Here is a 26989-nt window from a genome sequence, read left to right on the forward strand (position 1 = left end):
TAAACCAGTGGTTTTTTGCCTTTCAAAGTGTACGCTTTATCTGCGTCAAGTGGCAATTCTTCCCCCCCCCCCTCTCACGCTCTAAAATGATTTTTTCAATGGTTTAAGGAGCCTTAAGTACACTGGGATTTCAGGGCCCCTACGCGCCTTCTTACGGTTAACATTTTTTAAACAATGAGTCCATCGTGTACACGCCAATGGAGAGACGAGTGGCTATTTCATTCCTTTATGAGGTCCTTGCGTTTTTCAATAATTCTAACCGTCAGTTTTCGGAGATTTTATAACTAAAGAGAGCTACTCAATTTTCGATCAAGTCTCCCGTTTGAACAATTTATATAATGAAGAAACTACACAAATTGTTTTCTAATTTCAACACGTAATTTCGCCAACATTTCGCTTTTTAATTTTTTGAAAAAAAAAAGTGTAAGAATTTTTTTTCTCCTCAACATAATTAGTTTTCCAGCTAGAGTAAAACTTCTTGAGACATGAAGGAGAATTTGAAGTATGAATTTATCATCAAGGCATGAGATTCAAGTTTTTCTGAATAATTTTTTGGGTCTCGGTCACTAGGCAGCGCGAAAATCGTGAGTCTTTACCACCCTGCGCGCGAATTCACCCCCTTCAGGGCGGAAGGGGGTTACCAACACTTTGAAACATTTGGTTCCGAGGGGTGGAGCCTTTTGGGCGCGGCTACAGAAACCCCAAGAGAAGGCGGAGTTGATGTTCTCCTACCATTTCTCCCCCCCTACGGTATTTTTCTTTTTTTTTTTATTCTCAGTGCGCAACTGGAGTCCACCACTACCACACGCGGGTTAGGAAGGATAAATCGAATCGAGAACTGAGCCTGCGCTTCAAGCGGTAGCAGCAAAAATTATATTGTTATTATTTTTAATAGATCCAATGACAAGAATGAGAAGGGAAAAATTCTATTTATGATCAATTTTATGACTCCAATGGAATTTGAAAGGTTTAAATGGAGAGAAGATTATTTTATAAATTTTAAAGAAAAAAAATTTTAATTGTCAAAATGTTGACCCATGATGTATCTCGACTCATTCCACTCGTTTCTCACTCCTCTCATAATCCTCAATGAGTATCAAATAGCATCGTCGGGGCGCGTAACTCAAAACGACATCCCCTATGTTTGAGGATATGCAGGTATTTCTTTTTCTTCCTGCGTTTGTATCCATGGTTACACTGAGAATTCACAGGGGGTTTTCAAGTAAAGTAAGTACCCGGAGACAGATGATGATAGGGTGGTATGCGTGCAGTACAGGTGGGTGCATATATATCGCTTTTCTCTCTCTCTCTCTCTCCTCTCACCAATTCCAGATGATTATTTCCCTGGAAGGATTGTCGAGCCCCTGGTGCACGCCGAGGGTGCCCATTGCAATTACAGGCATCGTTGAGTGTCAATATCTCGTCCCATTACCCCAATCGGAATGCTTTTGACGTTACTCCCCTCGGCCGCATTTTCACTATCACGGGTATTGAAATATTTGTTTCGTTTTACAGGTGAGATACTGTTGCATAAAATTGCAAATGATAAATTCAGAATGTGATTGGATTTTTTTTCATCTGATATATGAGTAGAAATGTCGAAATTGGAGTAGACGGCCGTGTCAGGGTGAAAATTTATAAAATAAATTCTCTCATGTTTTCATTTCATTTTTCATTGGAGTCAGTACATCATAAATATTGTGTACAACAGGGAGAGGGTAGACTTCCAAGGGGATGTGAATGGTTGATGGGGACATTAGCATCCTTCGCTTCCTTGGAGAGTTCCTAAGATCACCTCAAAACAGACTCCCTCATGATTTTCGACTCGTATTCATGGGGACCTGGAGGCTGAAGGGGTTGTGGCAACGGTGAAAATTCGGTAGACGCCCTCCATGAATTCACAACGATCCACGACGAATTGCCAAGGACCTGTCGTCCTGCCTTGCACAACTGTCTTCAGAAGTATTTGCATAAGGTTTTTCTTTCACTCAATTTCTTCAACGAAAATCAAGGGACAAATTATTTCTCTTGGAAACTTGTGTTTCCTCTTTTCTTTTGTAAATGTATTTTTTTCTTCTATAAATAATAATGATAATAATAATGATAATATTGACAGTGAAAGAAAATACTTTAGCTATAAATCAAAATATCACGGGTTCTAATCACATTAAAAGTCCAACAAATCGTCCCCTGAGTTGGGCACGTGCTGCTGTCAACTACACGTATTAATATTATACACCATCATATAGTTTGGGAAAACGGTGTAGATATATAAACGCCTGTGTACCGGGTCCAGTTAATAAATATGATAATGGTGGGCTCACACCCTACGTTGGGATATTTTAGGGGAAAGGGGGACACATGGAATGAGACCAGGATATAGGATACGTGTATAAGAGTGACCAGTGAGCGTCGTTTGGTGGCGTTCCTGTCATTCTCAGGCACACCCTCGTATGTCATGGACCGCCGCACATACACTCGTACGCAACTTTTCGAGTTTATCTCTCACCCCTTGTTGTTATTGTTAGCCTTCTCTGGTGGCCGTTAAACTGGGCGTCAGTGTGTTAAAGTGACCCAAGGAATTCAGTTGAAATGATATTTCGACAATTTTATTATAGAGCGACACATATCACTAGCAACAGTCAAATAATAAAATCATCGAAAAAAGAAAAAAAATTTATTCTTGATGGAAAGAAGTAATCTTTATGACTCAGCAAGAATGAGCAAGGATGGTTGTATTTATTCCCTGAGATCGGCTTACCGTTTTGGGTATTAATCGTAGTTGGATTGCCGTGACAGAATAAGAGGAGAAATGAAATTCAGGGGGGTGTTACCATGGTACTGGCAAAAGCCAGGACCAAACGCAAGTCGTTTCTCTCTATTCCATATAAAACAGTGAGAGATGTAATGAAACATTCTCAATTTTATTGGCATTGTGAAGGTGAACTTGAACCGTGTCTTTTCCCTCGTGAACCTTTCAGATATTAGGAATAAACAAAAAAAAAGTCATCAAGTATCTCTCCTTGAATATTTTTTCAATCAATTCGAAACTGTATTAGTATCGTTTTTATTAATATCTCTTTTTTTCTTCATTATTTACAAAATTTTATAATAACCTCTACTGATCTTATCCTTTGTTCACCCTCAAAATCAACTACCCACTATCTTTCAATTACTTTTTGTGTGTGCTTTCGTCGCTTTTAATTGATTCAATTCAGTCGCTGAATTGAATCCTTTATTTATATTAATGTCAATAATAATTTTCTTTCTAAAACGTTACATTATTTATAATAATATCTCACCCTTCAAAATCAAAATCATTGGTGAGGAAATTAAATCTGAGAATATTTAACCCAATTTTCGTGCGGAAAAACGAGGATTTATGTACACATTTAAATTTTATATCTCAATTTTTGTCACTGGGTAAGTTGTTGGCTCAAGATTGTTGTCCGATGCCTTCAATAGGAATTTCCTATTCTCGACTTTTGGGAAGAAACTTTGACCCAAAATTATCACAGATTCTTTGAGGAGTTGTCAAATATTTGAATCATGTTCTTGTAAATCGAGTCCCTCCGTGGCATGGCGTGACAATTTTTTACAATTTTTCTTACAGAAAAATTCTATTCTATTATATTCAAATTATGTACACTGTTTGGGAGAAATTTGTCGTTGAGTGAATACAATAGCGAAATATTCAGCAGAAACTATTAAAGTCTGAGGGAATTTGACGCCATTACCAATATCAATAATAAATTGATGTAATTGTAGTTGTGTCGAGGTATCGTAAAAAAATGTCCATTCACTCAACGAGAAAATTCGATCGATTTAAAATTTAATTTCAAGGGCTTTCATCGGGAATAGTGTACCATGCAGTTGGATCCGCGGCGAGGGCCCACGGGCCGGCGACGGAGGGATTAGCGTAGGCCGCTGCCCCTGCCGCGGATGGCGCGCACTACCAGGCCCTACCCTGTAACGGCAGATAAGCACCACATTGGGCCTGCTGTTGTTGCTGCATCGCCTGTTGTCCACCCGTTCTCGTGTACGAACAGTGCTGGAGGCTCTGACTGGACGACATAACATGACTAACACCCGCTAATGAGTGATGGGAGACACTTGCACCGTGATGAGTTCCGTGGGGACTCGATGCTGCGGTCATGTGAGGCGCTGGACTCGCCAAGGCCGCACTTGGACCGCCACGGCTCCCCTCATTACCGCCGCCCCCTCCACTTCCACATGGTTTGCCATCTTTCACGAGGACCGGCACTGCCACACGTCGGGGAGAACTCGCGCTCTGAAATTTCATTCATCAATAATACAGATGAATTGTTTTTTTATTATTCTCATCATTTCATTGAATGTGAAATACAAACATGGAATAGCAAAATTCATATCCGTTACCCGAGTCAAGGATTCGGTTCTGATTGGACGTACACAGGACTTTCAACATCTCTCCAGACCTAGATTGACCTCGTAAGTCCTAATCAGTTCTGCGACGTACTTTTACGGAGACCTTTCGAATCCTCAGTTCTTTTCGGTCCTGACAAGTCCTCCTCTATGCTACCGGGGGGTTGGAGGGCAAGGCATGTTATCCGGAGGGTTGAAATTTGTAGCCAACGAGGAGACAGGGTTCCGAAATATATTTTAGCCACCCTCATCTCCCCGTTTGCAGGCGGTGTTTAATTAAAAAATAGTGAACATTGATTCTGTATTTATTGACCCCCTGATGCCAATGAAACCCTCGGAGGTGAAAAGACGAAAAAAAAATTTTCATTTTCACGTGGGTCGATTTTCGCCAAGTGAAGATTGATTCTGTATTTTCTAACAATTCTGATGCTAATGAAACCCCCCGAGGCGCGACAAATGTCGAAATGAAAGAATTTTTTCACCTGAAGTCAAAGGGTCAGATTGTCGGTTTTTCCAGGAGGAAAGTCGTCTTGTGTCAAAATCAAATTTTTTAGCCGGGTGAACGTTGATTCCGACTATTTAAGCGACGGGCTAGTCAGAACTCTCAAAAGTATGTGGAAAAAGTGAAAACTGAGAAACCGTTTTTTTTGGCCCCCGCCAAAGGGTCAGATTTTCGGGTTTTCCGGGGCAAGTGGATTTTCGCCAAAATCGAATTTTTTAGCCGGGTGAACGTTGATTCCAACTATTTAAGCGCCGGGCTAGTCAGAACTGTCAAAAGTATGTGGAAAAAGTGAAAACTGAGAAACCGTTTTTTTTGGCCCCAGCCAAAGGGTCAGATTTTCGGGTTTTCCGGGGCAAGTGGATTTTCGCCAAAATCGAATTTTTTAGCCGGGTGAACGTTGATTCCAACTATTTAAGCGACAAGCTATTCAGAACTATCAAAAGTATGTGGAAAAAATGAAAACTGAAAAAAATTTTTTTTCACCCGGAGCCAAAGGGTCAGATTTTCGGTTTTTCCAGGGGAAAAGTCGACTTTCGCCAAAATCGAATTTTTTCGCCAAGTGAATGTTGATTCCGTATTTATTGACTCCTCTAATGCCAATGACACCCTCACAGGCGCCAGAAATGTCAAAATAAAAAATTTTCATTTGCCCTTGGAACAAGGGTCAGATTTGTTAACAATTTCATTTTTTATTTAGAAAACGCATGCAAGCGGAGGGACAAGGGTGGCTAGAATAGATTCTGCAGCCTGCTCCCCTTGTTGAGTAAAAATTTCAAGCCTCTGCATACATAATGCGTCTCCTCTCCGCCCTCTCGTGAAATGTCGATTTTCGAGATAAAAAAAACAATAATTGCATTTTTTATTTCAATGACGCATGCGTAAACAGGGATATGAACCCGGATTTAATATAAGCCCATAGAATTACAGAGAACGGCATGGATTTGGAAAGTCTGAATACAAGTCCTGCTTTCACCTAACGAGTGCTGAAATGGGACATAACCAGAGGTAGAAAGGTCTCGGAAGCACTTGGGAAGAGGCTTCCCAAGACCTACCCAGTTCTGAACGGAAAGACCTAAGTAGAACTTGTCAGGTCCAATTATTCGACTCGGGATATTGATACCAAAATCGTGAAGAGCAATTCCGGGGATGTTCAAAGAGTTCAATATATTTGCATACATTCGAAAAGTATGCAACCCCGCCCCTGAATGTTAAATCCCGGGATTTCGATACATGTTGACACGATGAATATTGCTCAATACAGATTTTTCCGAGTCTCAGTTGATATATAAAACAAAAATAGTATTTCAATTGCCAGCCAGTGGAAAAAATCCATTTAAATCGGACAATTTTAATAATCCATAGGATGCCGTACAAATGGTAAAATAAACATGAGTAAATAATTTTTAATGGAATAAAACGGTTAGTGGAAGTGATATTTCGGGATCCATCGACTAGCTTTTTCATTTCAAGAGATACTTGATGATGGAAAAACCAATTCATTGCAATTGCATACAATACGAAAGGTTTACAGGATTAAACCAATCGTTGGTCAATTTTCAGTGAATTTAAAAATATAAAAGAGGGAGCGTATTGGAAATAAATTTTCCAAACATTTTTATTCAAATCAGCGCTACCGTATAGTCTCCCAAGATTTACAAAACGCTTGGAATATTGAATCACCCAAGATTCCCAATGGCAAAGAGACGAAGACGAAAAAAATAAAGAGCAGGAGAAACGTTTTCCCCATGGCAGCGAGTGTGCAGAGTAAACAGAACGTGGGCGCTCGGGTACATAAAATCTATACAGAAGAGAAATACACGTAAGATATAGAGATTGTCTCGTTCAAGTATACGAGCGATTCGTCTCATTATGAATATCTTAAGTAGGGAATAGCTACCGTCATCCATCCAACAAACGTATATTTTTCATTTTTTTTTTCTCTTATTTTTCGTTCAGGATCAGAGGAATTGCCGTCGGACCCGCAACGGTATGCCAAACAGAAGCTAGTAGACGGGGAATGCTCGTACCTGTATGGAAACCCGGTGGACCACTCAGCTGTATCAACATCAAGTACATGACATTCCTCTTCGATCTCAACGCTCCCGCCGTGCGCTCTAATAACAACTGACTTGTAACCAAGGCCTTGAGTGCCATGTACTTTCGAAAAATTTTCACAATTTATCCATTTTTTCCTCCAATTTTTTGTACAATTCCTTGCAATTTCGTGCAATTTTCTCTGCAATTCTTCATCTTGATTTATTCCAAAGTAAATACCTCGATTTTTCTCCCCTTCCAGAAAAATTGAATAATATATTCTCTCATTTAGAAAAACATGGTGAATTTTTCATCCACTCATTATCAGTAAAAAAACTATTAGACAGAGGAAAATACATTGACGAGTTAATGGGCAGTAGCACGAGATCGGTCACGTAAGTATGTATGAATCTGTAAATGCACTTGACACCTCCTGACAAAGTGATGATGATTACGTTAAACGTTATATATGTGACGGCTGGAGTTTTCGTACGGGGCGCGCGCGTCACGCGTCACACCACACGCGTCACAACCACTTTAGTCACTTCAAACGGGTGGCCGCGGGTTTCATATCCGCCGGAATCATCGTGATGATAAGAGATTGCAATCATCATATTTCATATAGAAATCAAATAATCATTTTTTTCCCAGAGATAAATGAGAAATGTTTAAAAATTGAAATATCATAAATTGATGTTTTGAAAATTATAAATTTCAATCGAAAACTATTCAAGAAGTGATTAAAAGAATAATAATAATGAAATTGGAAAATAATGACAATCTTAAAGTGTTGTCAGTTGTTGCGCGTGACTGTACCCGCAGCAAGATGGCGTAGGCTCTCTCGAGAGGCAGTTTCCTCACCCCCCACATCGCCCACCCTCTCGCGACAAAAGTCCTCTGGATCCTTCTCTCTTTCTCTGCTCGGTACAACGTCAAGTTACCGTTCGTTCGTGCTCGCTTGCCTCGCACAACGCTTGAGATTTTTTTTCCAACTTTTTTTTTAACCTTCTACTGCTGCGCACCAAGAGAGCGGGAAAAAGTCGGGAGTAAAAGCGAGAGGTAAAAGAAAGGGAAAAAAAAAATTGAGTGAAAAATATGTGAATTAACGCGAAACGTGCGCCACTATCATCGTTCCGCGTCCATTTGTTTCTGGATTTTTGAATATTTCCGAGACGTTGCAAGTTTCATGGATGAACATCTGATGGCAACACCACTCAAGCCAATCAAAGAGCAAAAAATTCCACTGCACCCCTCAAAAACATTGTTCTCTCTCTGTCTCCTTCGATTTGTTTAACTCAATTACCTGAAGTTGAGCTACAATAACAAGGGTGTAAATGTTTACAATTGTTCTCCCCCTCTCCCAAAACGAACCGCCCACTCCGACTGAGGCGGAGATCGGCAATTGCACGTATCGTTGGTCACGATCAAGATAAACCGTGCCGTGCGGCGTAAACAAAGGCGTCCGGTAGACGAATTGTAATCGAGGTTGTATTATTCCTTCTATTAGAAAGGGCCGGCTATTTTCTCTTTTTTACCCCGAGGCAAAATAGTGTTTAGAGGACTAACAAGTAAATTATGGGGGCCCCAGCGTTACGATCGGTCGCAAGATACCTTTTTCCTGCCATTTCAATGGATCGGCATATATATATATTTTTTTCCTTTCCTTAATACCCCCTGAACGATCAAAACGCGACACTTTTTCGATACAAATAAAATGCATTCAAACGTTTCTGATCATTATCAGATTTTTACCCCTCATTTGGTGCATCACTTTAATGGCGCATTAATGTTTCACGGCTGTTTTGTGTTGTGATTTTCATGGAGAGCTTTTTATTGACGAATTCTCGCTGACAGATTTTTTTCTTTTATTTGGGATATGGAAAGCGCATGATTATGCGGGATCTACTGGAGACGTGCTGATGCATATGGCACTTGGAAATTTTTATTCTCATCGGAGGATAATGTGTTCCGATATTCGATTTTCACGCTGAGAAAACTTTTATTCCATGATAAAAAAAAATGTAAAAATAGACTTTTGAAATGATATAGCAAGAGGAGAATTGAATAAAAATGTATTTTTTACCTGATTCTGGGCATTCTGTTCTGCCATGGCCTTCTCTTTCGCTTGTCTTTTGCATTTGTATCGGTGATTTTGAAACCAGATTTTGACCTGGAATAAAAAAACAATTATTAATTGGTGTAACTGCGGAACCAGCTTGGAGAGAAAAAAAATGAGAAAATATTTTACTCGTGAAACTGTGAATGTGAGAAACAAATGTGAAATTTCTAGTTTTCTCACATTTTCTAGTGGAAATGATTTGACTATTGCGACCTGGAATTCGGTTCCCAGGTAAGAATCACGTTGTTTTTGTAGGACTGACGTTTCTGACAAGCATCAGCCGCGTTATAACGCCCTCCTCAAGTCACGTAATCCATCGCTAAACGTCTGGATTTTCCAATGTTATTTTTGCCCCTTAAATAAAACGTCAAGTTGAATAATTCCAGCAATTTCAGATTTTTCAGTTAAACCGCACCAACTTTTGAATGAAAATTTTCATAACTTTTAGCTCTTTGTTTTGTCGAGTATCGGAAAAGAGTGAAAAAATGAAGGACCAGCAGGGCTCAACAAGTTCAGTTTGTATTTTTTTCGAACCCACTGTGTATGGCAGGGTATTTTTTTTCCGATTTTTTGGGCTCATGGATGAAGCCCTGTCGATTGCTCAAAACCGCTTTTACGGCAATTGAACGCGATTAGGGAGGTCTACCGTGTGGACAGGGAATCGGATCAGCATCTGCTTATGACAGGGCGGCGTTATAATCCAACATTACGTGAGGAAGAGTACAATGGGTGTAAATGCATCCGCTTTTAGGTGCTCCATGGGAGTTGACGGGAAAGACAATCGTACTTCTATTATTGCATTCAATATTAAAAACCAAAATGCTGAGAGTGATTTCTTAATTTTTTGTCTAATATTAAATGACAACTGCGAGAGAGATCTACTTGAGAAGAAATATATCGCAAATCCACGTATTTATAAATACAATTGTTCATTTTTCCCTTGTAAAAAAATGAAATTTAAAAAATGGTAACCCCCTCAGGGGTTCCATATGTTGGCGGGTTTTCTGAAGTGGCTGCAACTCGCATTTTTTTCTGGCCCCTGTGCCGAGCCCCATTGTCTGAATCCTGGATCTCAAGAACCCCCACTAACCCAATGAAAAAAAAAAAAACCAAAGGGCATATGAGCACGTCCGGCCCGGTTAAACGGCCCTCCTTTAATCATTCGAATTTTACGAGCACCCACGCTTCATGAGCAATCCTTTGCCTCCCGAAAACTCGTCACATATGTTCTGGATTACGCATCAAGATTCAAAATTACGAGTGCGTTGAAAATTGACGACTTCTTCAATACAAGTAGAGACATATGTTTCATCCCTGACAGAGAGAAAAGTGCAAAATTTATTTTTGGAGGAAGTGAGAATTGATGGAATTATCGTTATTTGGTCAGTGCCCTGCTCAGACCTTTTCTCTCTCTGCGGATAAATTTTTGTTTTTTCAAGGGAAGACCAACTGTAACGTTTCCTCTCGTTTACTTAAGTGCAAACATAACAGATGAGAAATAAGGTGGGAGATCTGGGCCTCAATATTGAGAGATTCAACAGGACAATTTGATCAGCAGGCGGCGATAGGAAAACATATGAAAAGACACGTATCAAAAAAAAAATGAGTTGAAATTTGAAGAGAGAATTTGCAATTGAATAATGTTGGAAAAAATGATAGAATGATTCATCCAAAGTCACTCTCACTGCCCACAAATTTCTTAAAAGGCCAAAATAAATATTGACAAAGTTCACCGGAGCATTCATACGTCTCCAATCTACCTCCACAAGACTCTTAACTTTCGATTAACTCTTGGCGCAGGTAATGGACAAACGAAACCAGCGTTCATTCTACCTGCGCATCAGTTGCCAAGAAAGAGAGAAATTTAGCCGATGCACTAATAGACCATTAAATTCGTTAAAATTACACGGCTGACTGACTAGCATTTGTAGTCCCCCTAATTTACCACCTGGCGGGTCAAATTAATACCTCATGATTGCTAACGAGGACAACAGGCCTGTCGATAAATTATTCCGCTCGTTAATCAATGCTATCACCTAGTGTTTCACCTCTTGAGATGACAAGTGCGCGCGGGGGAGTGTCCCAGCACCAGCAGAGGGAGAAAGTGGCGTACATCCATAAATTTTCCTCCAAACTGATGGATTTTGATCGAGTCAACTCAAACGTCGTTAAGTTTGTTCGCACTTTGGGCTAGTAATGGTTTACCATCAGTGGTTTAGCCTTCTTTCTCCCCCTCGATATATACTCTGCCTTCGGGCAATTTAACTCCGCCACCATGCCATGGTGCGGCGGCACCCAACTTGCCACACATTAATGATGATCAAGGGGATGTCTGTTGTGACTTGACTAGTCTACCGAGACAATTGTCATTCAATCCAAAACAAATGTTTTTTTCATCAATTTAAATTTATTGAAAAATTCAATGTCAACAATTTTCAAGTTATTATTAATTAATATTGACGTATCTTGATTATCGAGACTAATTGAGTCGTGTTGACTGAGCAAAGTGGTCTCGGGCCTTTTCCACATAGCCAACTCGCAAACACAATACTGTTTTTTCTCTTCCCCATCCCGCCCGCCTGGCTTTTGTTATTTCAAAGTCGCTCCACTGGACGGGAATGACTTACGGATTAGTTACACGAATTTTTTCCTCTAATGTAATTCAGGAGAATGCTTTCATTCATCAGCGTCTTACTCGCCCAGTGCCTTAATATCTTGGAGCGTAACTATGAACAACTCAGCGTTAAGGGAAACTCTTTGAGCTTGAGCTTTTGCAGGGATTTCCTTTTTGCTTCCTTTGCTTTAGGGGTTTTTTTCTCGTTTACCTTGACTGGGAAATGCCGCTGAGGCGCCAAAAGACGAGCCCCTCGGGGAAATTCCTCCTGTTTGCGGTTGCAATGTATGCACCCTTCTGCATATGTAACTTCAATGAGCATTTTTGCATAGTTTTGTTGTCATTCACTTCTCTTTCACTTGGTTTGAGAAACACGAAGGGAAGAAAAATGGAGGAAAATTTGCCATGATTTTCTCTGATGTAGACAATTTTCCCCATTGGAAAATAATAACAATTGAGTGTCAATAACCACAAAGATTTATTTTCACTTGGAGGAGAAAAATGAGGAAAAGGTGAAAATGGAATGAATGAAAGGGAAAACATATTCAAATTGAAGTTTAAACATTTGATCGACATGAACGTTGAGGGAGAAAAGATTCGTGCCGTCGTTACCTCCAGGGGTTTTTGAATCGGCAAAGGCCAAGGGAGTATATATACAAGGGGTTCGGTGGTAGGCAAACCCATTACTATGATTATTATCCTCGTGTGCACGATGATCGCAAAAGGAGTATATTCCATATCCGTTTTAGCCGCAGCTTCTGCACTTCCATACAGTCCCTTTTCTATATATACTCTTTTTCCCAAAGTCTCTCTCTCCCCCCTTCTCTCTTGCTCTATAGAAAAATAATGTTGTGTGCACAGCCTATCCTCACCCTCGTTTCTCATTCTTCATCCTTTTCGCCATGAAATTTTCACTCAATTGATGGGAATAAAAGATTTTTGAAAAGCTAAATCATTTCGATTTTATTGCTGACTTTTTTATTAATTTGTTTTGAAAAGTTGCCAGATTATACTCCATCGTTACCTAGTGCAAAATGGAATAAAAAAAAAATTGAATTTTGGAATAAATAAAAATATCGACAGAACATACTTGCATACTTTATTCTATTAAAACAAAAAAATATAAAAAAGGGATGAAAATTACTCTGGCGGTATAATTTCCCTCTAATGCCCCACTCGAAGAGCAGCTGGCTTTTCAGCCAATGACAGAGCAGTGCTACCCTGTACAAAAATTTTTTTTCTCTCCTTTTTATTCTGTCTCTTCTGCTTTTACCCGAACCCCCTGTCTCTGGCATGCGCGCGCGCACGTCACCACTCTCTGTCGTTTCGTGCAACAGTAGCGATAATAATAACAACTACGTTAACAATACGAGGAGTGGCTGGCCAGTAACAATGGGATACTGCACTTAGAAGTAACAATGCGCGACGACAAAATGGAGGGAGGCATCTGTGTACCGTGATATCAGGCCTTCCGGACCAAATGGATGAGAGGGAGAAATCGCGCGTACGTCCCGGAGCCATTTGTCACCTTTTGATTGATCGCACGTGTTATTCAATATTAATGAAATTATTAACACTTTTCACAATAAAACGATCCGTTTACGAAAAATTGTATTAGTTTACTCTCCATGAAAATGAATTCACATTTTGAAATCTTGAACACGAGAGGGAGCGAGAGAGAGAGAGTAAGAGGTACCAGGGTGAAGTACATTCGAGTGAAGGATAGATACTTCACATTGACTCCTCGATGAGATCCGTTACATCGACACGGCTCATTAATTCAAAGACGATCCTCCAACTGTGCTTGCCTCGAGTTTTCCACTTCTCCCTCCACTCCATTTTCCATTCTCATTTCACTTTTCCAACCTTCATCAGTTATAGATAGAACTATACGTATGCGCGCACCGACTTATTTATCTCGATAAATTTGCGATACAGAAATAAGGTATATATTTGTTGCTCCCCCTTTCTTCTACTGACTGACAACGAATGCACTACTTTGAGTGCTTCCAAGAGGGATATTGGTCCATAGAAAGGCTATATTATAACACACGTCCAAGGGTCTCGTTTGGCTCTCTATTTCTTCCCGGAAGTTTGATTGCTGAAGTTGAGTCTCACTCCCTATCCCTATTCATCAACGCATCTTTTCGTGATGGCTCGTTATCAAGAATTCTCCCTGATTGCAATCATTTGGGTCTTGTTCGTAGTATAGTGCGGAAAAGCAAAATGTCGAGCGGTATATTTCATCCCAGCATGAGCAGGCGAGTCAGACATGATGTGATGATGCCTCAGACACGAGACAGACGCGATATGGGGGAGACCCCAGGATGCGAGCAATGAGTGGCTGGACAATTATTTCGTCGGATTCCGTCGTCAGAATGAAAGCTTCAATAAAGCTTCAATTATAATTGATCATCATCGGTGATTTGATGGGAATAAGTTACGATTATAGATGGATCGAATTAGTTTGATACATCTGTCTGTACATCCGTCTGATGATGGATTCCACATACCTGTAGCCGTGCTACTCCCACCCCGCCGGCCGGCAATTAATCCAGCCGGCAGTAATTGATCCTTGACGCCAGAAGAGGGGTTAGTCCTCAAACCTATCGTATTACCTAATATTGCTGACTACACACAGTTCAAGAACCTTTGAACACTGACAATCCCTGCAGCATTGTGCCAGCATAGGTGTCTATTATATCTAAATTCTCATGGTCTTTGTGATACTTTGTGCAAATGGTCGTGTGTAGTAATTGGCAACGGGAGGGCTTGCTTGATGAGATGAAAGAGCCCTGGGCTCAAATAAAATAATAAATTCCGTGTAATGTCTTACCTGGGTGGGTGTCAGATGAATGAGCGAGGCAAGATGCTCTCGCTCAGGCGCGCTGAGGTACTTTTGCTGCTTGAACCGCCTCTCAAGCTCGTAAACCTGTGCCTGTGTGAATAGTACACGTCGTTTTCTTCTCTGTGCCAGAGGGAATTGCATAGCACCAACACCCATACCAACACCAACACCAACTCCAACGCCAACGCCCATACCCGATGATTTACCAACGTCGGCCATTGACTGGCCAACTGAACATCCAGCCATATTACCACCCCCAGCTGCACCCATCAGCCTCGATACTGCATAACATATTTTTTGCAAGCGAAAACATTCATTATTACTTTTGCATATCAAGGCACGCTCAACAATATGATAAAAGACTCAATTTGGGCAAAGCGATCGATTCATAATTTTGGTTTTGCCTCATTCTTCTCATCCATCATGTGAGAACATTCTTGACTCTTGGAGCGGCTATTATAGGCGTTGAAAACAAAATAAAGATGATGATGATGAATCAAATGTAACTCGAGCCTCAAAGCATCAGGTTCAAGCTACTGAGACAAGGCACCCCTCGTCATCGTCTAAGACATGTCAAATTCATTCTAGAGGTGGGTCCGAACACCCAATGTTCTAAGAAAATGAAATATGCAGTGTCATGACTGCACACGGGAGGTCCGACGGGAATCTGAATTATTATAATCACAGTGCACCACACGAGTCAGGTTCTCAAAAAAGCATGGGAGAAAAAAAAATACTTGAGGTGCAGGGATACAACATCTTCTTTTGAAAAGGAAACATTTACCCCTTTTGACATGTCTGATGTAAATGAAATTGAAAATATTGTGAAATTTTTTTTTCTCTTTTGTTAACACTCTCGGTGGATTTTCCACGGCGAAATTGTTCGATCCGATGGGAGATGTATGTACAATAACGGAAGAGCTCACGTCTGTATTTGTTTAACTGAAATCCCCGATTTTGTCCACTCGCCACGCGTCAGCAAATCGATACCCAATTCGGACGTGAAAGACGTGTGCATTTCGTGTCTGAGCCAAAGACGCTGAAGATTTTCCAACGGGGATTGTGAAGCTATAGCTCAGAAAGGTATTGACATAAGAGCGACGGCATGCCTTGACGGATATTCTTTCGAATGTCTGTGGACAGTGAAAGATGAAACCGACCCGAAACCTTAACTGTCCCTTATGTGGAGAGGCTACCTCTTTCCCATCTTTTTAGGCGTCTCAATGGCACTTGGTTGCGGGAAGCAATATAGTGTTCAGGGAAATGTCAAAACATTTGTCTTATTTTTGGGGGATTACCAGAATATTGAAGTTTTGGTGTTTTGTCATGTTTAACGCTTTCTATATATAATATACCAATAACGACACAAAACCAAAATCATTTTCAAAATTAGCTCAAACGATGATTTTACGGGGGGGGGGGGGAATACAAAACACAAATTATACTCACTGGCAAATCTCGGATCATTGGTAGTGGGTGGAGCTGGTGCATACCACGGGTGATGATGCGACGATACAGCATGTGATCTCATGGGATCTGATCCCGTATGAGCACCCCCACCAACCCCAGGACCACCATGATGATAAGGTGATAATTCCGCGGTGCAGTACTGATACTGTGACGTAAGCTGCATGGTGGCATACGGATTGCCCATAGCACTCATACCTCCGCCATTGCCAATAGACGCTCCGGTGCTACTGCCGTTGGCTCCGCTGACGGGACCTGGTGTACTGCCCCCAGGAGTCGAACCGCCGTGAAGGGGTGGACTTCCACTGCTCGCACTCGAGCTACCAGTGTTACCCACCCTGGCGCCACATGTGTTGGTGTAGGGTGATCCCTGTGGATGGGAGACAACGCCAACGCCAACGCCAACACCGACGCCGACGGCTGCCGCGGCAGCTGCTAGCTCGAGTTTACGATAAGACTCTTCGATTGGTGATAAAATATCGGTGACACTGAAGGGTGTCGTATGAGCACCACCACCACCTGGTACATGCGATGCGTGCTGTTTGGGGGATAAACTCATCGCAAGATCGACACCATTGAGATCTGGCAGAAGACCAGTCTGTTCCATTTGGTTCTGCTGCTGCTGCTGCTGTTGCTGCTGCTGTTGTTGCTGCTGATGCTGATGATAGCTTGTGGCATTGTTGCTTCCCTGACTTGCTCCACTGGCTCCACCACTACCGCCGCTCATCTCGGCGAATTTCACTTCGTCCAGGTACTTCAGTGTCGCGGCTTATAATGATCTGGTTTGAAAAAAAAAACCAACTTATCTCTTCAGACAAGTCGACGCGCAGTACTGAACACTGACATCTTGTCTCATGGACTATTATGAAAGTTGTGCAAAAACATCCTTCACAAAATCACCAATCACGATAATGAAAACAATTTTGCACCATGTTCCACATTTCACTGAACAAACCTAAAAACCAGAACTGGATAAATCCTCACTGATGGATGTCAAAGGCAAACGGTGAAGTCACCATTGTGTCATCGAGTGTTGTGATGATTAAAGACATCAGTCTAGATGCCATATTTCGCAACAACAATCAATCAAACAGGACAATAAACACTTGACACGATCACGGAACACGGTAGTTATGGCAGATGAAAACAGCGTGAAATGATAAGAAATGAAATATAATATAACACGTGGGTGGTGGAGATACTGGATATTTGTTTGTGGAGGTAGTGGCCGGCAGAGCCGGCCGACGGCCGACTGAAATCACCCAGTGGGTCTTTGAGTCCTTGGACTCTGCTCGATAGACGATGGGTAGATGTACCACTCAACTCTCTTCGCCTCCACCTTCACCGAGGATCCACTCACTCTCCGTAGAGAGGAGCACCCGAGCTTTCTATGGATAGGATGCGGATGGATGGGCTTAGGCCGCCACCGTTGGGTTTGGATGGATGGCTGGCTGGCTGGCTGGCTGGATGGATGGATGGATGAATGAATGGAGAGGACTGTTGGGTTCCTGGAGAGGTCCTCACGGCCGCTTAGACCCACTCGACCAAGGTTTCGCCCTTGCCACGGCTCCTCGCCTCGCTTGTTCGACCGATGGGGCCTACACACCAGTTTCACCTCTCCCGCGTTATACCCGTAGCACGACACGATGAGTGGAGTACCCACTACGGAGAAGTGCCTGGTACCAAGAGTCGTGATGAGATGTCCCCTTTTGCATGTGAGAGGCCTATACGAGTTTTCAATGGAGGGGGGCTCCAGCAGGGGGTGAGGAGGGACGGCTGAGAGACGACGGGAGGCACCCCACCATTGGCTGCGGTGCACCAATCACCCGACTAAGTGCAGACTATTGGCTCTGGCGTTTAAGAGGTGGCGGGGGAAGCACAAATGCTATTGGCGTTCGCCTGCAGTGTGCAGGCCTCACTGAGCCTATCGGGATGGACGTGCAGGAAGGGGTGAACAGTGAGGACGCGGATGATGCCATGGCCACCCAGAACTGGTACAGCCCACCTGAAAATTACCACTGCGGGAGAAATATTTTTGTGGCACGTGAGACGAGACGGATGCGCGATGTCGTGAGATATACTTGGCCGGTGAAAGTTACAGGCGGCAGGGTAATTAGTGAGTCGAGGGGGAGGGCGGAGTATGAGAAGCAATATTATTGAGAATATTAAATATTCAGAAGAGGTACGAGGTTATTAATATGAATAGATTCATTAAAAAAAAAAATTTATATATATATATAGAAGGAAGTTATTGTGCATTGAATTTATGGAAAATCTGTCTTACCGATTGGGACTGTGATCCTCCAAAAATAAGGTAGATCTCTTGGTTGCTTAGTTGTGATCGCTGGAGGGTTGAACGAATCAACAATTATTACAAGTGGATAATGTATCGCATATGGGTACGATGACATGTATTATATAATAACTCCACCTTTTAGCGATTATTAGAATCAATAGCTCGAGACGAGAGGAGGTATGCGGTATGATTTTCCATTTTCAGTACCCGCGACAGGTTCCTCTGTAATTATGACAGAAATAGACGTCAAAGACTTCGCCCAAAGCACATTGCTCTGTTTTTTGGTGAGACCTCGTAACTTGAGAAATTCCCCGCGCATATAGCATATGAAAGTTAAATTTGTGTGATTTATCGTTTGTTGGTTTTTACAGTGGGTATTGGACTAAATAGAGCAGTTGGGGTGCGATAAACTTAACCGCTTGCGATCACTTGAATTTGTGTGAAATAATATTTATAATAATTCATTATTTCGTGGAATCATTGGAATGAGATTGGGCATTCTATCCAGTGGGATTGACACAATTTTGTAAATAATTTTATAATTTAACACTTATAATTGGCCTTTTTATTCCACTCATCAATGCCACTGGTGACAGTTGAATCTGTCATAATAACTTGGCCACCTTCATGACGAGGGGGCGTAACTGGTGTGGATTTCGTACGCTAATACGCCTTTTTGTCACTAAGCTATTGAATTCAATGGAAATGACTCACGAAAAAATAATATATTCAATTCAAATATGCGAATTTTTTTTGTAAATTGAAAGTTTTTTCATTTTACCATCCAATTCACATGTTTTTCTCATTCAAGAATATAGCTATTTTCGGTTTGGGGAGAATGGTATTCATGATGTGAGATTAGTTTATTCCTGGATGGAGAATATCGATGTGCTGAGATATTCTTCATTGAATAGAATTAAATATTTTTAACATCCTATTAGGGAGATGGTGAACCCGAGTTCATATACTATCGTACCAATGCACGAGCGTCCCGATTTGCTCAAGGAAACCTCCAGACTCATCAACTCACAGTGGCCTGCCAGCGAGCGCAGACGGTATACCATATAACAACAAATTTATTTCTCAAAAAAAAAACGTGCAAAAATGTCACCCATTGCCAGTGTTTTTTATCGTCATGTAGATTACGAACTCTTGAAGCATCATGTGATAATTTCCCGATCAACTTGATTCTTCTCAAAGACGACAGAGTCATCGGTCACTGCAGAATGTCCAGGATGCCCTCTCAAGAAGACAGTTGCTTCATGGAAACTTGTAAATATCTCAATGTTGTCAAATCACATTTTTCAATTACTAATTTTCCGATCTCATTGCAGTTGTCATTGATCGTGAACACAGGTCTCAAGGTCTTGGCTCAAAGCTTCTGCAAGCAGCTGGAGAACTCATGTCCAAGAAGGGAATAAAGAATTCATTCCTCTCAACGAAAGGTCAAGAACAATTTTATTCTAAAAACGGATACAAGATCTGTGAAACTGCGGATATAATGGCGGGTTGGGATCGAGTGCCTCCACAACACCCACAACTGCCATTCAAAAAAACAAATTTATTGTCTAAATTTTCGACTGCAGCGCCAGCACCAGCACCAGCACCGCCACCACCACCACCACCAATGCCCAGGAATCGGTTTATTGTGCCGCAAACAGTGCTACTATACCCTGGAAGAACTCACATGCTGAAACGTTTATAGCATTGTTAAAAATTATCCGTGAAATACATATATTTTTTTAAAACACGAATTGATGATTGATTACCTTGAGCCACTATTTCAAGCGGATGTGGTGGTAATACCACAGACTTTCTGGTGATGCTCTGGCTGGTCCAAGCTGTCGACTAGGAATTTGCCAAGGTCGTGCTTGGAAACCACACGGCCAGGGGATTCGTCGTATTTTATTAACACCTTTCCACATGGCGAATCTGCAAATATTGAGACAATTTGTGTTTGGCAAATTCTTCTTCTTCTTCTTGACATAAATTAGATCCGACAGTAATGGATCTGTCATCTACCTGCAATATGAGGTGGCAAAACAGCGATCCACTTCAATCCGCTCTCCTTCAACGCCTTGAACATTCGCTCGTGATCAGCATTGATGTCCTTGAAAATAGCTGGCACTTTCTCAGGTTGATAAAAGAGGAATGCTGATAAGCAGACAGATATGACTTCCATACTATTGCTCTTCATCGCTGTGATGATGTTTTTCAGGCCGTCAGACATCACTGTCGTTGGACCTTGAAGATATGATAAAATGAGTTTAACTGCATATATTATCGCCATTAGCAATGACATTCGACTTGTTTGAACAATTCAGCGAGAAAATATAAATAAGCCGCTACAATTAGCAAAAAAAAAAAAATATTTAAAAAAAAGTCATTTTACTCAAGTCATTTCGAGTTCCCAGGACCACAACTACACCCTCCTGACCAGCAACAGCATTCTCAACTTCCTCAGCGTTTTTGACATCACCGACAACCGCCTCAACTTTTCCCCTCAAATGATCCGGAATTTTTGATTCGTCACGCACGAACACTCGCACCTGAAGACCTGCGAGAGACCATGATGAAAAGTCCGGTCATTACTCACATCATTAACCAACGGGTCGATTATGAAGGAAAAACTCGGCGACATCGTTCAATCGAAAACCATTAAAACATGGGGAATTTTCACTTATTCATAATTAGTTTAGCCAGCTGTTGTTATCACCTTTTTTAAGAGCGTGCTCAAGGGCGCAGAGACCGGTCATCCCGGTGGAGCCGAATATCACAACTTTCTTCATCTTTTTATTACCACGTAGCAGGTGCAGGCTTCTCTCGAATTACCTCACTTGTTTGACTAAATCAATGGAACATTTGATAACGACGCATTATGGAGAAACAGCTGATTCATGCCGGCAGTAATCAAGAGGAGTTTAAATGAGATCCGATCAATTAGCCCCTCATCTATAGATATTCCAAATTTTTAGTTTTTTCCTCATTGAAGTAGTTTTGAAGAAAATTGCGAGCTAATAAAAAACATTTGCTAGTTAGTNATAGATATTCCAAATTTTTATTTTTTTCCTCATTGAAGTAGTTTTGAAGAAAATTGCGAGCTAATAAAAAACATTTGCTAGTTAGTACTTTTAATCATAGGAGTGTATTGACGATTTTTTCTTAACTCGCAAAAATCTTCAAACAATTTGCTACCGATTGGTGATAAAATTTTTTGGAAATAATGAAATAGGGGGGATAACGCCTTTTTTTTCAGGGGTGATTTTTCAAAAATTTATTTTAAAAAAAGTACTAACTAGCAAATGTTTTTTATTAGCTCGCAATTTTCTTCAAAACTACTTCAATGAGGAAAAAAATAAAAATTTGGAATATCTATGCATGAGGGGCTAATTGATCGGATCTTTAAATGACCCCGGGTCGGCAGGTGCTGACATCTGAGGGAATTTAAAATCAGCCAATGATAACAATTTTCGTAATAATTGTTTAAATTTTCATTTCGCTTGTTCGCTTGTCTTTTGAATAAAGAAATGGATTTATTTATTCCTCCGCCTTTATTATGTAATTGTTAGAAACATTCAGTTTGTTTTTTTTTAATTAAAAAATTCTGAAAGTTTAAAATTAGTTTAATTATTTAAAGAATCTTCGTCCACATCCTCCTCTTGTTCTTTCTCTCCCTCTTCATCATCCTCCTCCTCTTCCTGTTCATCTAATACTGAAATAGAACAATTTTATTTTAGCAGAAAACTGGAAATGAGCCTTCGCTCATCGACTGACAATGAGAAATAATGAATGAAAGTTCACCCGCATCAGATATTTTCGTGGGTGGTAAGTGGGCGATCCGATAAGCCTCTTCCGCCTCGAAGCTCGGCTCCATCATCTCCATGATCTCAGGGCCAAGCTTGTAATGCTCTTCCACCGCTGGCATCACCGGAGGGGCGTAACTCCGAGTTGCGAATTTATGTCCAGTCCCCACGTAAAAATTCCCAAATTTTCTGAACAATTAACACAGTTGTAAAGTCGAGAATTCCTAGGAGGGGGGGGGGTGGAAGAAATTTTACGAGCTGTTTTTACTTGTCCTTGGCAAATCCAACAGCTCCCGGCCAAAGGTTGGACCTCACAATAGCGATGGCCGTGTCTTGTTGGATTTTTGAGGACAAGCGAGCCGTCCAAGGTGGAATTGTGTCAATCAAAATGTCTTCGGATAGAGGCGTCAGTAGGGAAGGACCTATTTCCTTTTTAATCCCTTTCCCCTCGTTTTCCCCTTCCCCCTCTTCGTCTTCATCTTCGTCAGATTCTTCCTCTTCCGCCTCTGTTTCTTCCTGAGTAATTGAAAGTGAAACATTTGCAACGTCCGAAATTGGAAAATGTTGAGAAATTCAATTATTCCCTTCTATGATGAGGAAAATCTAATCAACTTCCTATGACGAATTGGAAAGTTGATGCTATTTTTCAACTTTTTTCCACGAAACGTGCGATAACTCTCGAGATATTTTAGCTGGAATGTTGAAATTTAGTAGATATTTCATTACTATAATATTTGCAGTTTATTCCCACATGAATTTTGTTCTCTTACACATTTAGGTGGGAAGAAATAGTGAAAAAATAAATTGCTCATTTCATATTACGCAATTGAATAAAAACGTGAGTCGTGACAGCGGAAAACTCCGAAACAGATTTAATTGGCTATGAATAATTCATGACTTTAATTTCACGTGTTGATTCACCTCAGGCTGCTCTTCGCTCTCTGAATTCCACCAGACAGTTCGGCCCTGCTCGAGAATGTAATCGACATGGTGACACCAGTTGGATAGGGATGGATCTGTCAATTCTTTCGTGGGGAGGGGATCGTAATGAGAGTTCACTGATATGTCTCCACCTTGAAGAATTTAATCAACCGGACAATTTTATTTATGCAAGTGGTGTACGTCTAAACTTTTACATTCCTCAGTTGAATTATTATTAATTGTCAAAGGAATAAAAATAGGATAAAAACCATTTTCATCCTCCTCCTCCTCCTCCTCCTCCTCCTCCTCGCCATTCTGTTCTTCACCCTTGCCAAATGTAAAATATCCAATTGGTGAGACTGAAGTGGTTGCAGTGATTCTTGCAATTTGTGCCCTCAAATAATTCTTTTCATTACCGGGGAATGCCGGAAACGTGTGAATCTAGGAAAATTGAATTCCATTGAGTTTCAAGCTGCCACGCCATTCATGTGTTCATAACACATTGACAATTAATTTATTTATTTTACGGGAGTCTCTAGGCACCCAGTGAAATGGCGTAGAATTTTTCTCGAGATGATAATTTGTTCCGGTGTAACGGGGGGTAGCTCCACCCAGCAATCGTATCCTGGTGAGTTACAAACGAAGTAAACCTGTGATGAATAATAAGTAACGCGGTAACCAAAGGATATGAATTAATTGAAATTAATTGTTGAATTGATAAACTCGCTTTTATTTCCATTTCTAAATTTACTTTTTTATTTACTCCAGTTCCAATAACTTCACTCGGAATGAAGAGCTTCTCGTCACTGCCCTCCAACACTGAAAACGCGGATTCTAAAGTGCTCCTTTCATCCCCATAATCCTCTCTACTAACATTCGCACCGGAATCCTCAACGTCTCTTTCATCTCTCTCATTGATAGTCTTTACCTCCTCCTCATCACCCTCATTGCCCTCATCGCTCTTGACGAAAGTGAAGAATCGAAAAAAGTGAGAAGGAAGTAAAGTGCTGCAGCACCATGGCATGGAGAAAGAGCTATCATCAACTTTTTCTTTGCCAATTATTTTTAACAGTGCTCACTTGAAGACGACGACGTGAAACCTCTTCTTGGGTCAATTCTGCCTCCACTACATTATAATTGAGGGGTTTTCCAAGTATTTTACCCCAGAATCTATGGAAAAATCATTGGTTGACAAAGAAAATTCTAATACGACTATTTTCCTTTCATTTACCTCACATTGACGATCGGATGTTCTCTCATGAGCATTCTAATACTCAAATTCAGCAGAACAACTTCAGACTTGGGAAAACCAACATCAATCTGCTCCAAATAATAAAATAAATCCATCAAATCGGGTGGAATTCTCTCGGTCTCACTCTCATCCCCATCGTCCACCTCATTTACATGATTCTCATCCTCCTGCCTCACTATCTGGCCAAAGTACACGCATTATTTATACATTCATAAACCTCCTCACTCTGGCTTTAATCAGGCTTTGTCAGGTCTCGAATTAAAAAGGAAAATAAAATACTTGGAAAAGTTTAATAAGCTTTTCCGCCTCGCTGTACTCGGCTGGTGGAAGGTAGAGATCGTGGAGATTTGATTTTATTCTCAGTCTCTCCTCTTTTAATTCTTTACTGTAACGCTCAAATAGGTCCACTGCATTCTTCGGCCTTTCTGATAAAATTTTCCCCAGCAATTCTGATAAATGATCGTATCTGGGAAACAGTGTCAATGTAACTCGGTGAAAATTGATTGTGTTGAATTATTATTCTACTAATCGTAATCATAAATAATGAATAAAATTAAATAAACGCACAGACAATCTCCAGATTCGCTGCTATGCTTCATAAGAAACATCTTCCCCCTCTGAACATCATGCTGAATTGATGGCAATTTTGGTACAGGAGCTTCATCAATGTCATACGAGTAAGCCATTATGAAACCGATCGATTCTCCCCTTAAATCACTTGACAATCTTCATTAACTAATCTCAAATGTCCATCGAGTTATCGTATTATAAAAAGTGAAAAAAAAAATTGAGATTTGACGTAAACTATTTTCTCGTATCTCATTTGTCTTTCATTCACAACCTTTTTCCTCTTGCACCCGAAAATGTCTCCCCGATCTACATCCGGTCATGGCTTTCGGGCTATCGAATCGCTGTGTAACGTAGTCTGTCATGGACTTATCGAGGCGACCCAATTAAATTAACGATGCCTCGGTAGGCTAAAAATGCCTGTCGAAACGCTTAAAATTAAACTGTCGATAAGATGTTTGTGTTTTCTTCATCAATAATAATAGTTTTTTCACAAATTATTGGAGCAAAAGAGGTTTTTTACCAGAGTTTTTCATCGGGCCCAGGTTTTCAATGAGACATCTCTTACTTTGCTCTTTCTCAAAAATTGAAAACCGAGAGGAAGCCACAGGATGATTGGTGACTGATAACACAGATGCTCGAAAGAGGTATAATGACATGATTGTGGGGCGAGGGGGGAGAAGGGAGGAGGGGAGAGTATACGGGTGAATCGGTTAATGGAATGTGGGAATGAAAGATATAAGAATGAAAGCTCCGGCAAACACGCGCGTCAACCAAATCGTTTTATCGCTTCTCCGCACATCCTGGTTACACTTCTCTAATCGGGTTTTCTAAATGGGACGCGCAGAGTGGTCTCGAGGACGTTGCCCATTTCCTCTTGCTATCCCACCCCCGCAATGTATTTATTATATCGTGTCATTTCATCACCTAATTTAATAATGTATAAAAATAACTGATGGAATGAAACTATTGGTTAATTTATTTTCACTGGTAATTAACACAAATAAACTCTATAATTCCTCCAACATGTAGTAATAAACATAATCCACTGGTACATGTCAGTACGGTTTATTAATTACCCGGTGTAGATGGCGTATCACCGTGCAAACAATACAAGTCCAAGCGGTCGTTATGAAAACCAGTACGACCAGGACAATACGTTGAAAGCACCACCGGCGGGGCTGATTCCACTAAAGGCCCCAACATATCCCGAACCCCTATATCCACTGTATACGTTTCTCGAATATAGCGGCGGGATGCATCACCAAATGCGTAAAATGAAGAGTTGAAAAAAAAAGAGTTCCTCTTTTGTCGGATTGCAAATGCACTGTTTTTGGGTAATTGGCATTGTATGACGCATTTGATTGTATAATAATGCGCAATTCTGGCGTCACGGTGAATGAATACTTGAGGGCATGCACAGTGATTGAATTTCAAAATGGAAATTATTATTGAATTAAATTATTCATTATAGCTCCATTTATTCAGAAATAATATTAGTCATTAGTCATTCTATTTGATTGAATACAATGAATTGCATTCATTCAATTCTCTGATGTTTTTCTGCTCAACCCGGTTATTTAGTTTCATTTTTTTTTTGTGAATGTGTGAGAAAATTTTTTATTTTGTTAAATTTTCGAGAAATCCAATAAAGTATTTTCGTTTTATTTCCTATTTATGGTTGCGGGGGCGTATGCGCCCCAATGAATGGACTTCTCCCCTCCCTTGAACCTCTTTCATAGGAAGTGAAGCGTCGTTCCTCCTCGAGTTGACTCTTCTCCGTTGGACTTTTCAGTATCCATCAGGAGACGACCCGGGTCTCTTTTACACATCACGCGCTTGAGGTTCAATTCCTCTTCTAGTTTTTCATCAACTTGGAATCGAGTTTAATGTTCCATTGTGATTGACTTGGTATTCTGGTTTTCATCGTGATTTTATGGGAATATTGAACTGTATTTTCGGGAGTGGAACGAATTTTTCTAGAGATTAATTTCTTCGTGGGAGGAGCACGGTTTCAAAATGCGCCGACGATTCTGGTAAGTAATTCATGATGACATTATTGCGATTTTTCATTGAGGTTTCTGTTGAACAATTTTAAGGGGTTGATGTTTGAGACTTGGAGAAAAATAGTGTAGGAATTAAAAAATGGCAGTTATGGTTTT

At 40.8% G+C, this 26989-nt stretch overlaps 4 protein-coding genes across 6 annotated transcripts; 1 reads left to right on the plus strand and 3 right to left on the minus strand.

Annotated features, from left to right (window-relative positions):
• Positions 1 to 3085: 3085 nt before the first annotated feature.
• On the minus strand, positions 3086 to 17638 carry LOC107036913 (homeobox protein Nkx-2.4). Its single transcript, XM_015255166.1, has 4 exons — positions 15971 to 17638; positions 14510 to 14802; positions 9024 to 9110; positions 3086 to 4291 (listed from the first exon to the last, which is right to left on the minus strand). Exons 1-4 carry the CDS (start codon positions 16713 to 16715, stop codon positions 3953 to 3955), a joined length of 1464 nt encoding a protein of 487 aa, XP_015110652.1. The 5' UTR covers positions 16716 to 17638; the 3' UTR covers positions 3086 to 3952.
• Positions 17639 to 18497: 859 nt separating this feature from the next.
• LOC107036883 (N-alpha-acetyltransferase 80) lies at positions 18498 to 20004 on the plus strand. 3 transcript variants are annotated; one of them, XM_029126028.1, is made up of 5 exons: positions 18500 to 18568; positions 18656 to 18810; positions 19226 to 19339; positions 19426 to 19556; positions 19619 to 20004. In XM_029126028.1, the coding sequence occupies exons 2-5, from the start codon at positions 18770 to 18772 to the stop codon at positions 19987 to 19989; spliced, it is 657 nt and encodes a 218-aa protein (XP_028981861.1). In that variant the 5' UTR covers positions 18500 to 18568; positions 18656 to 18769; the 3' UTR covers positions 19990 to 20004. The 3 variants fall into 3 exon arrangements, with proteins under 3 accessions (XP_028981862.1, XP_028981861.1, XP_015110598.1); XM_029126029.1 differs by lacking the exon at positions 18656 to 18810 and having other exon boundaries at positions 18498 to 18568; XM_015255112.2 differs by lacking the exon at positions 18500 to 18568 and having other exon boundaries at positions 18582 to 18810.
• LOC107036908 (flavin reductase (NADPH)) lies at positions 19720 to 21202 on the minus strand. Its single transcript, XM_015255159.2, has 5 exons — positions 21001 to 21202; positions 20677 to 20841; positions 20307 to 20528; positions 20054 to 20216; positions 19720 to 19974 (listed from the first exon to the last, which is right to left on the minus strand). The coding sequence occupies exons 1-4, from the start codon at positions 21071 to 21073 to the stop codon at positions 20068 to 20070; spliced, it is 609 nt and encodes a 202-aa protein (XP_015110645.1). The 5' UTR covers positions 21074 to 21202; the 3' UTR covers positions 19720 to 19974; positions 20054 to 20067.
• Positions 21203 to 21907: 705 nt separating this feature from the next.
• On the minus strand, positions 21908 to 24946 carry LOC107036944 (radial spoke head protein 4 homolog A). The gene is made up of 11 exons (XM_015255213.1): positions 24828 to 24946; positions 24540 to 24726; positions 24240 to 24439; positions 24079 to 24178; positions 23760 to 23960; positions 23536 to 23658; positions 23278 to 23449; positions 23009 to 23160; positions 22356 to 22603; positions 22086 to 22276; positions 21908 to 21990 (listed from the first exon to the last, which is right to left on the minus strand). The coding sequence occupies exons 1-11, from the start codon at positions 24944 to 24946 to the stop codon at positions 21908 to 21910; spliced, it is 1776 nt and encodes a 591-aa protein (XP_015110699.1).
• Positions 24947 to 26989: the final 2043 nt, after the last annotated feature.

Source organism: Diachasma alloeum, unplaced genomic scaffold (genome assembly GCF_001412515.2).
Source record: "Diachasma alloeum isolate Michigan unplaced genomic scaffold, Dall2.0 Dall_scaffold_00212, whole genome shotgun sequence".
In the NCBI taxonomy this organism is placed as follows: domain Eukaryota; kingdom Metazoa; phylum Arthropoda; class Insecta; order Hymenoptera; family Braconidae; genus Diachasma; species Diachasma alloeum.

Coding starts and splice junctions, on each gene's coding strand:
- LOC107036913 (XM_015255166.1), bottom strand. CDS start 16,715: ATGAGCGGCGGTAGTGGTGGAGCCAGTGGAGCAAGTCAGGGAAGCAAC. Junction 9,111..14,509: donor TTCATCTGACACCCACCCAG/GTAAGACATTAC, acceptor TTTTTATTCCAG/GTCAAAATCTGGTTTCAAAA. Junction 4,292..9,023: donor AACAGAATGCCCAGAATCAG/GTAAAAAATACA, acceptor ATGAAATTTCAG/AGCGCGAGTTCTCCCCGACG.
- LOC107036883 (XM_029126028.1), top strand. CDS start 18,770: ATGAGATTGGGCATTCTATCCAGTGGGATTGACACAATTTT. Junction 18,811..19,225: donor AGTGGGATTGACACAATTTT/GTAAATAATTTT, acceptor ACATCCTATTAG/GGAGATGGTGAACCCGAGTT. Junction 19,340..19,425: donor CCTGCCAGCGAGCGCAGACG/GTATACCATATA, acceptor ATCGTCATGTAG/ATTACGAACTCTTGAAGCAT.
- LOC107036908 (XM_015255159.2), bottom strand. CDS start 21,073: ATGAAGAAAGTTGTGATATTCGGCTCCACCGGGATGACCGGTCTCTGC. Junction 20,842..21,000: donor TGAGCACGCTCTTAAAAAAG/GTGATAACAACA, acceptor GGTCTCTCGCAG/GTCTTCAGGTGCGAGTGTTC. Junction 20,217..20,306: donor TTTGCCACCTCATATTGCAG/GTAGATGACAGA, acceptor CAATATTTGCAG/ATTCGCCATGTGGAAAGGTG.
- LOC107036944 (XM_015255213.1), bottom strand. CDS start 24,946: ATGGCTTACTCGTATGACATTGATGAAGCTCCTGTACCAAAATTGCCA. Junction 23,961..24,078: donor GTCGTCTTCAAGTGAGCACT/GTTAAAAATAAT, acceptor AAGAGCGATGAG/GGCAATGAGGGTGATGAGGA. Junction 23,659..23,759: donor GAACTGGAGTAAATAAAAAA/GTAAATTTAGAA, acceptor TATTCATCACAG/GTTTACTTCGTTTGTAACTC.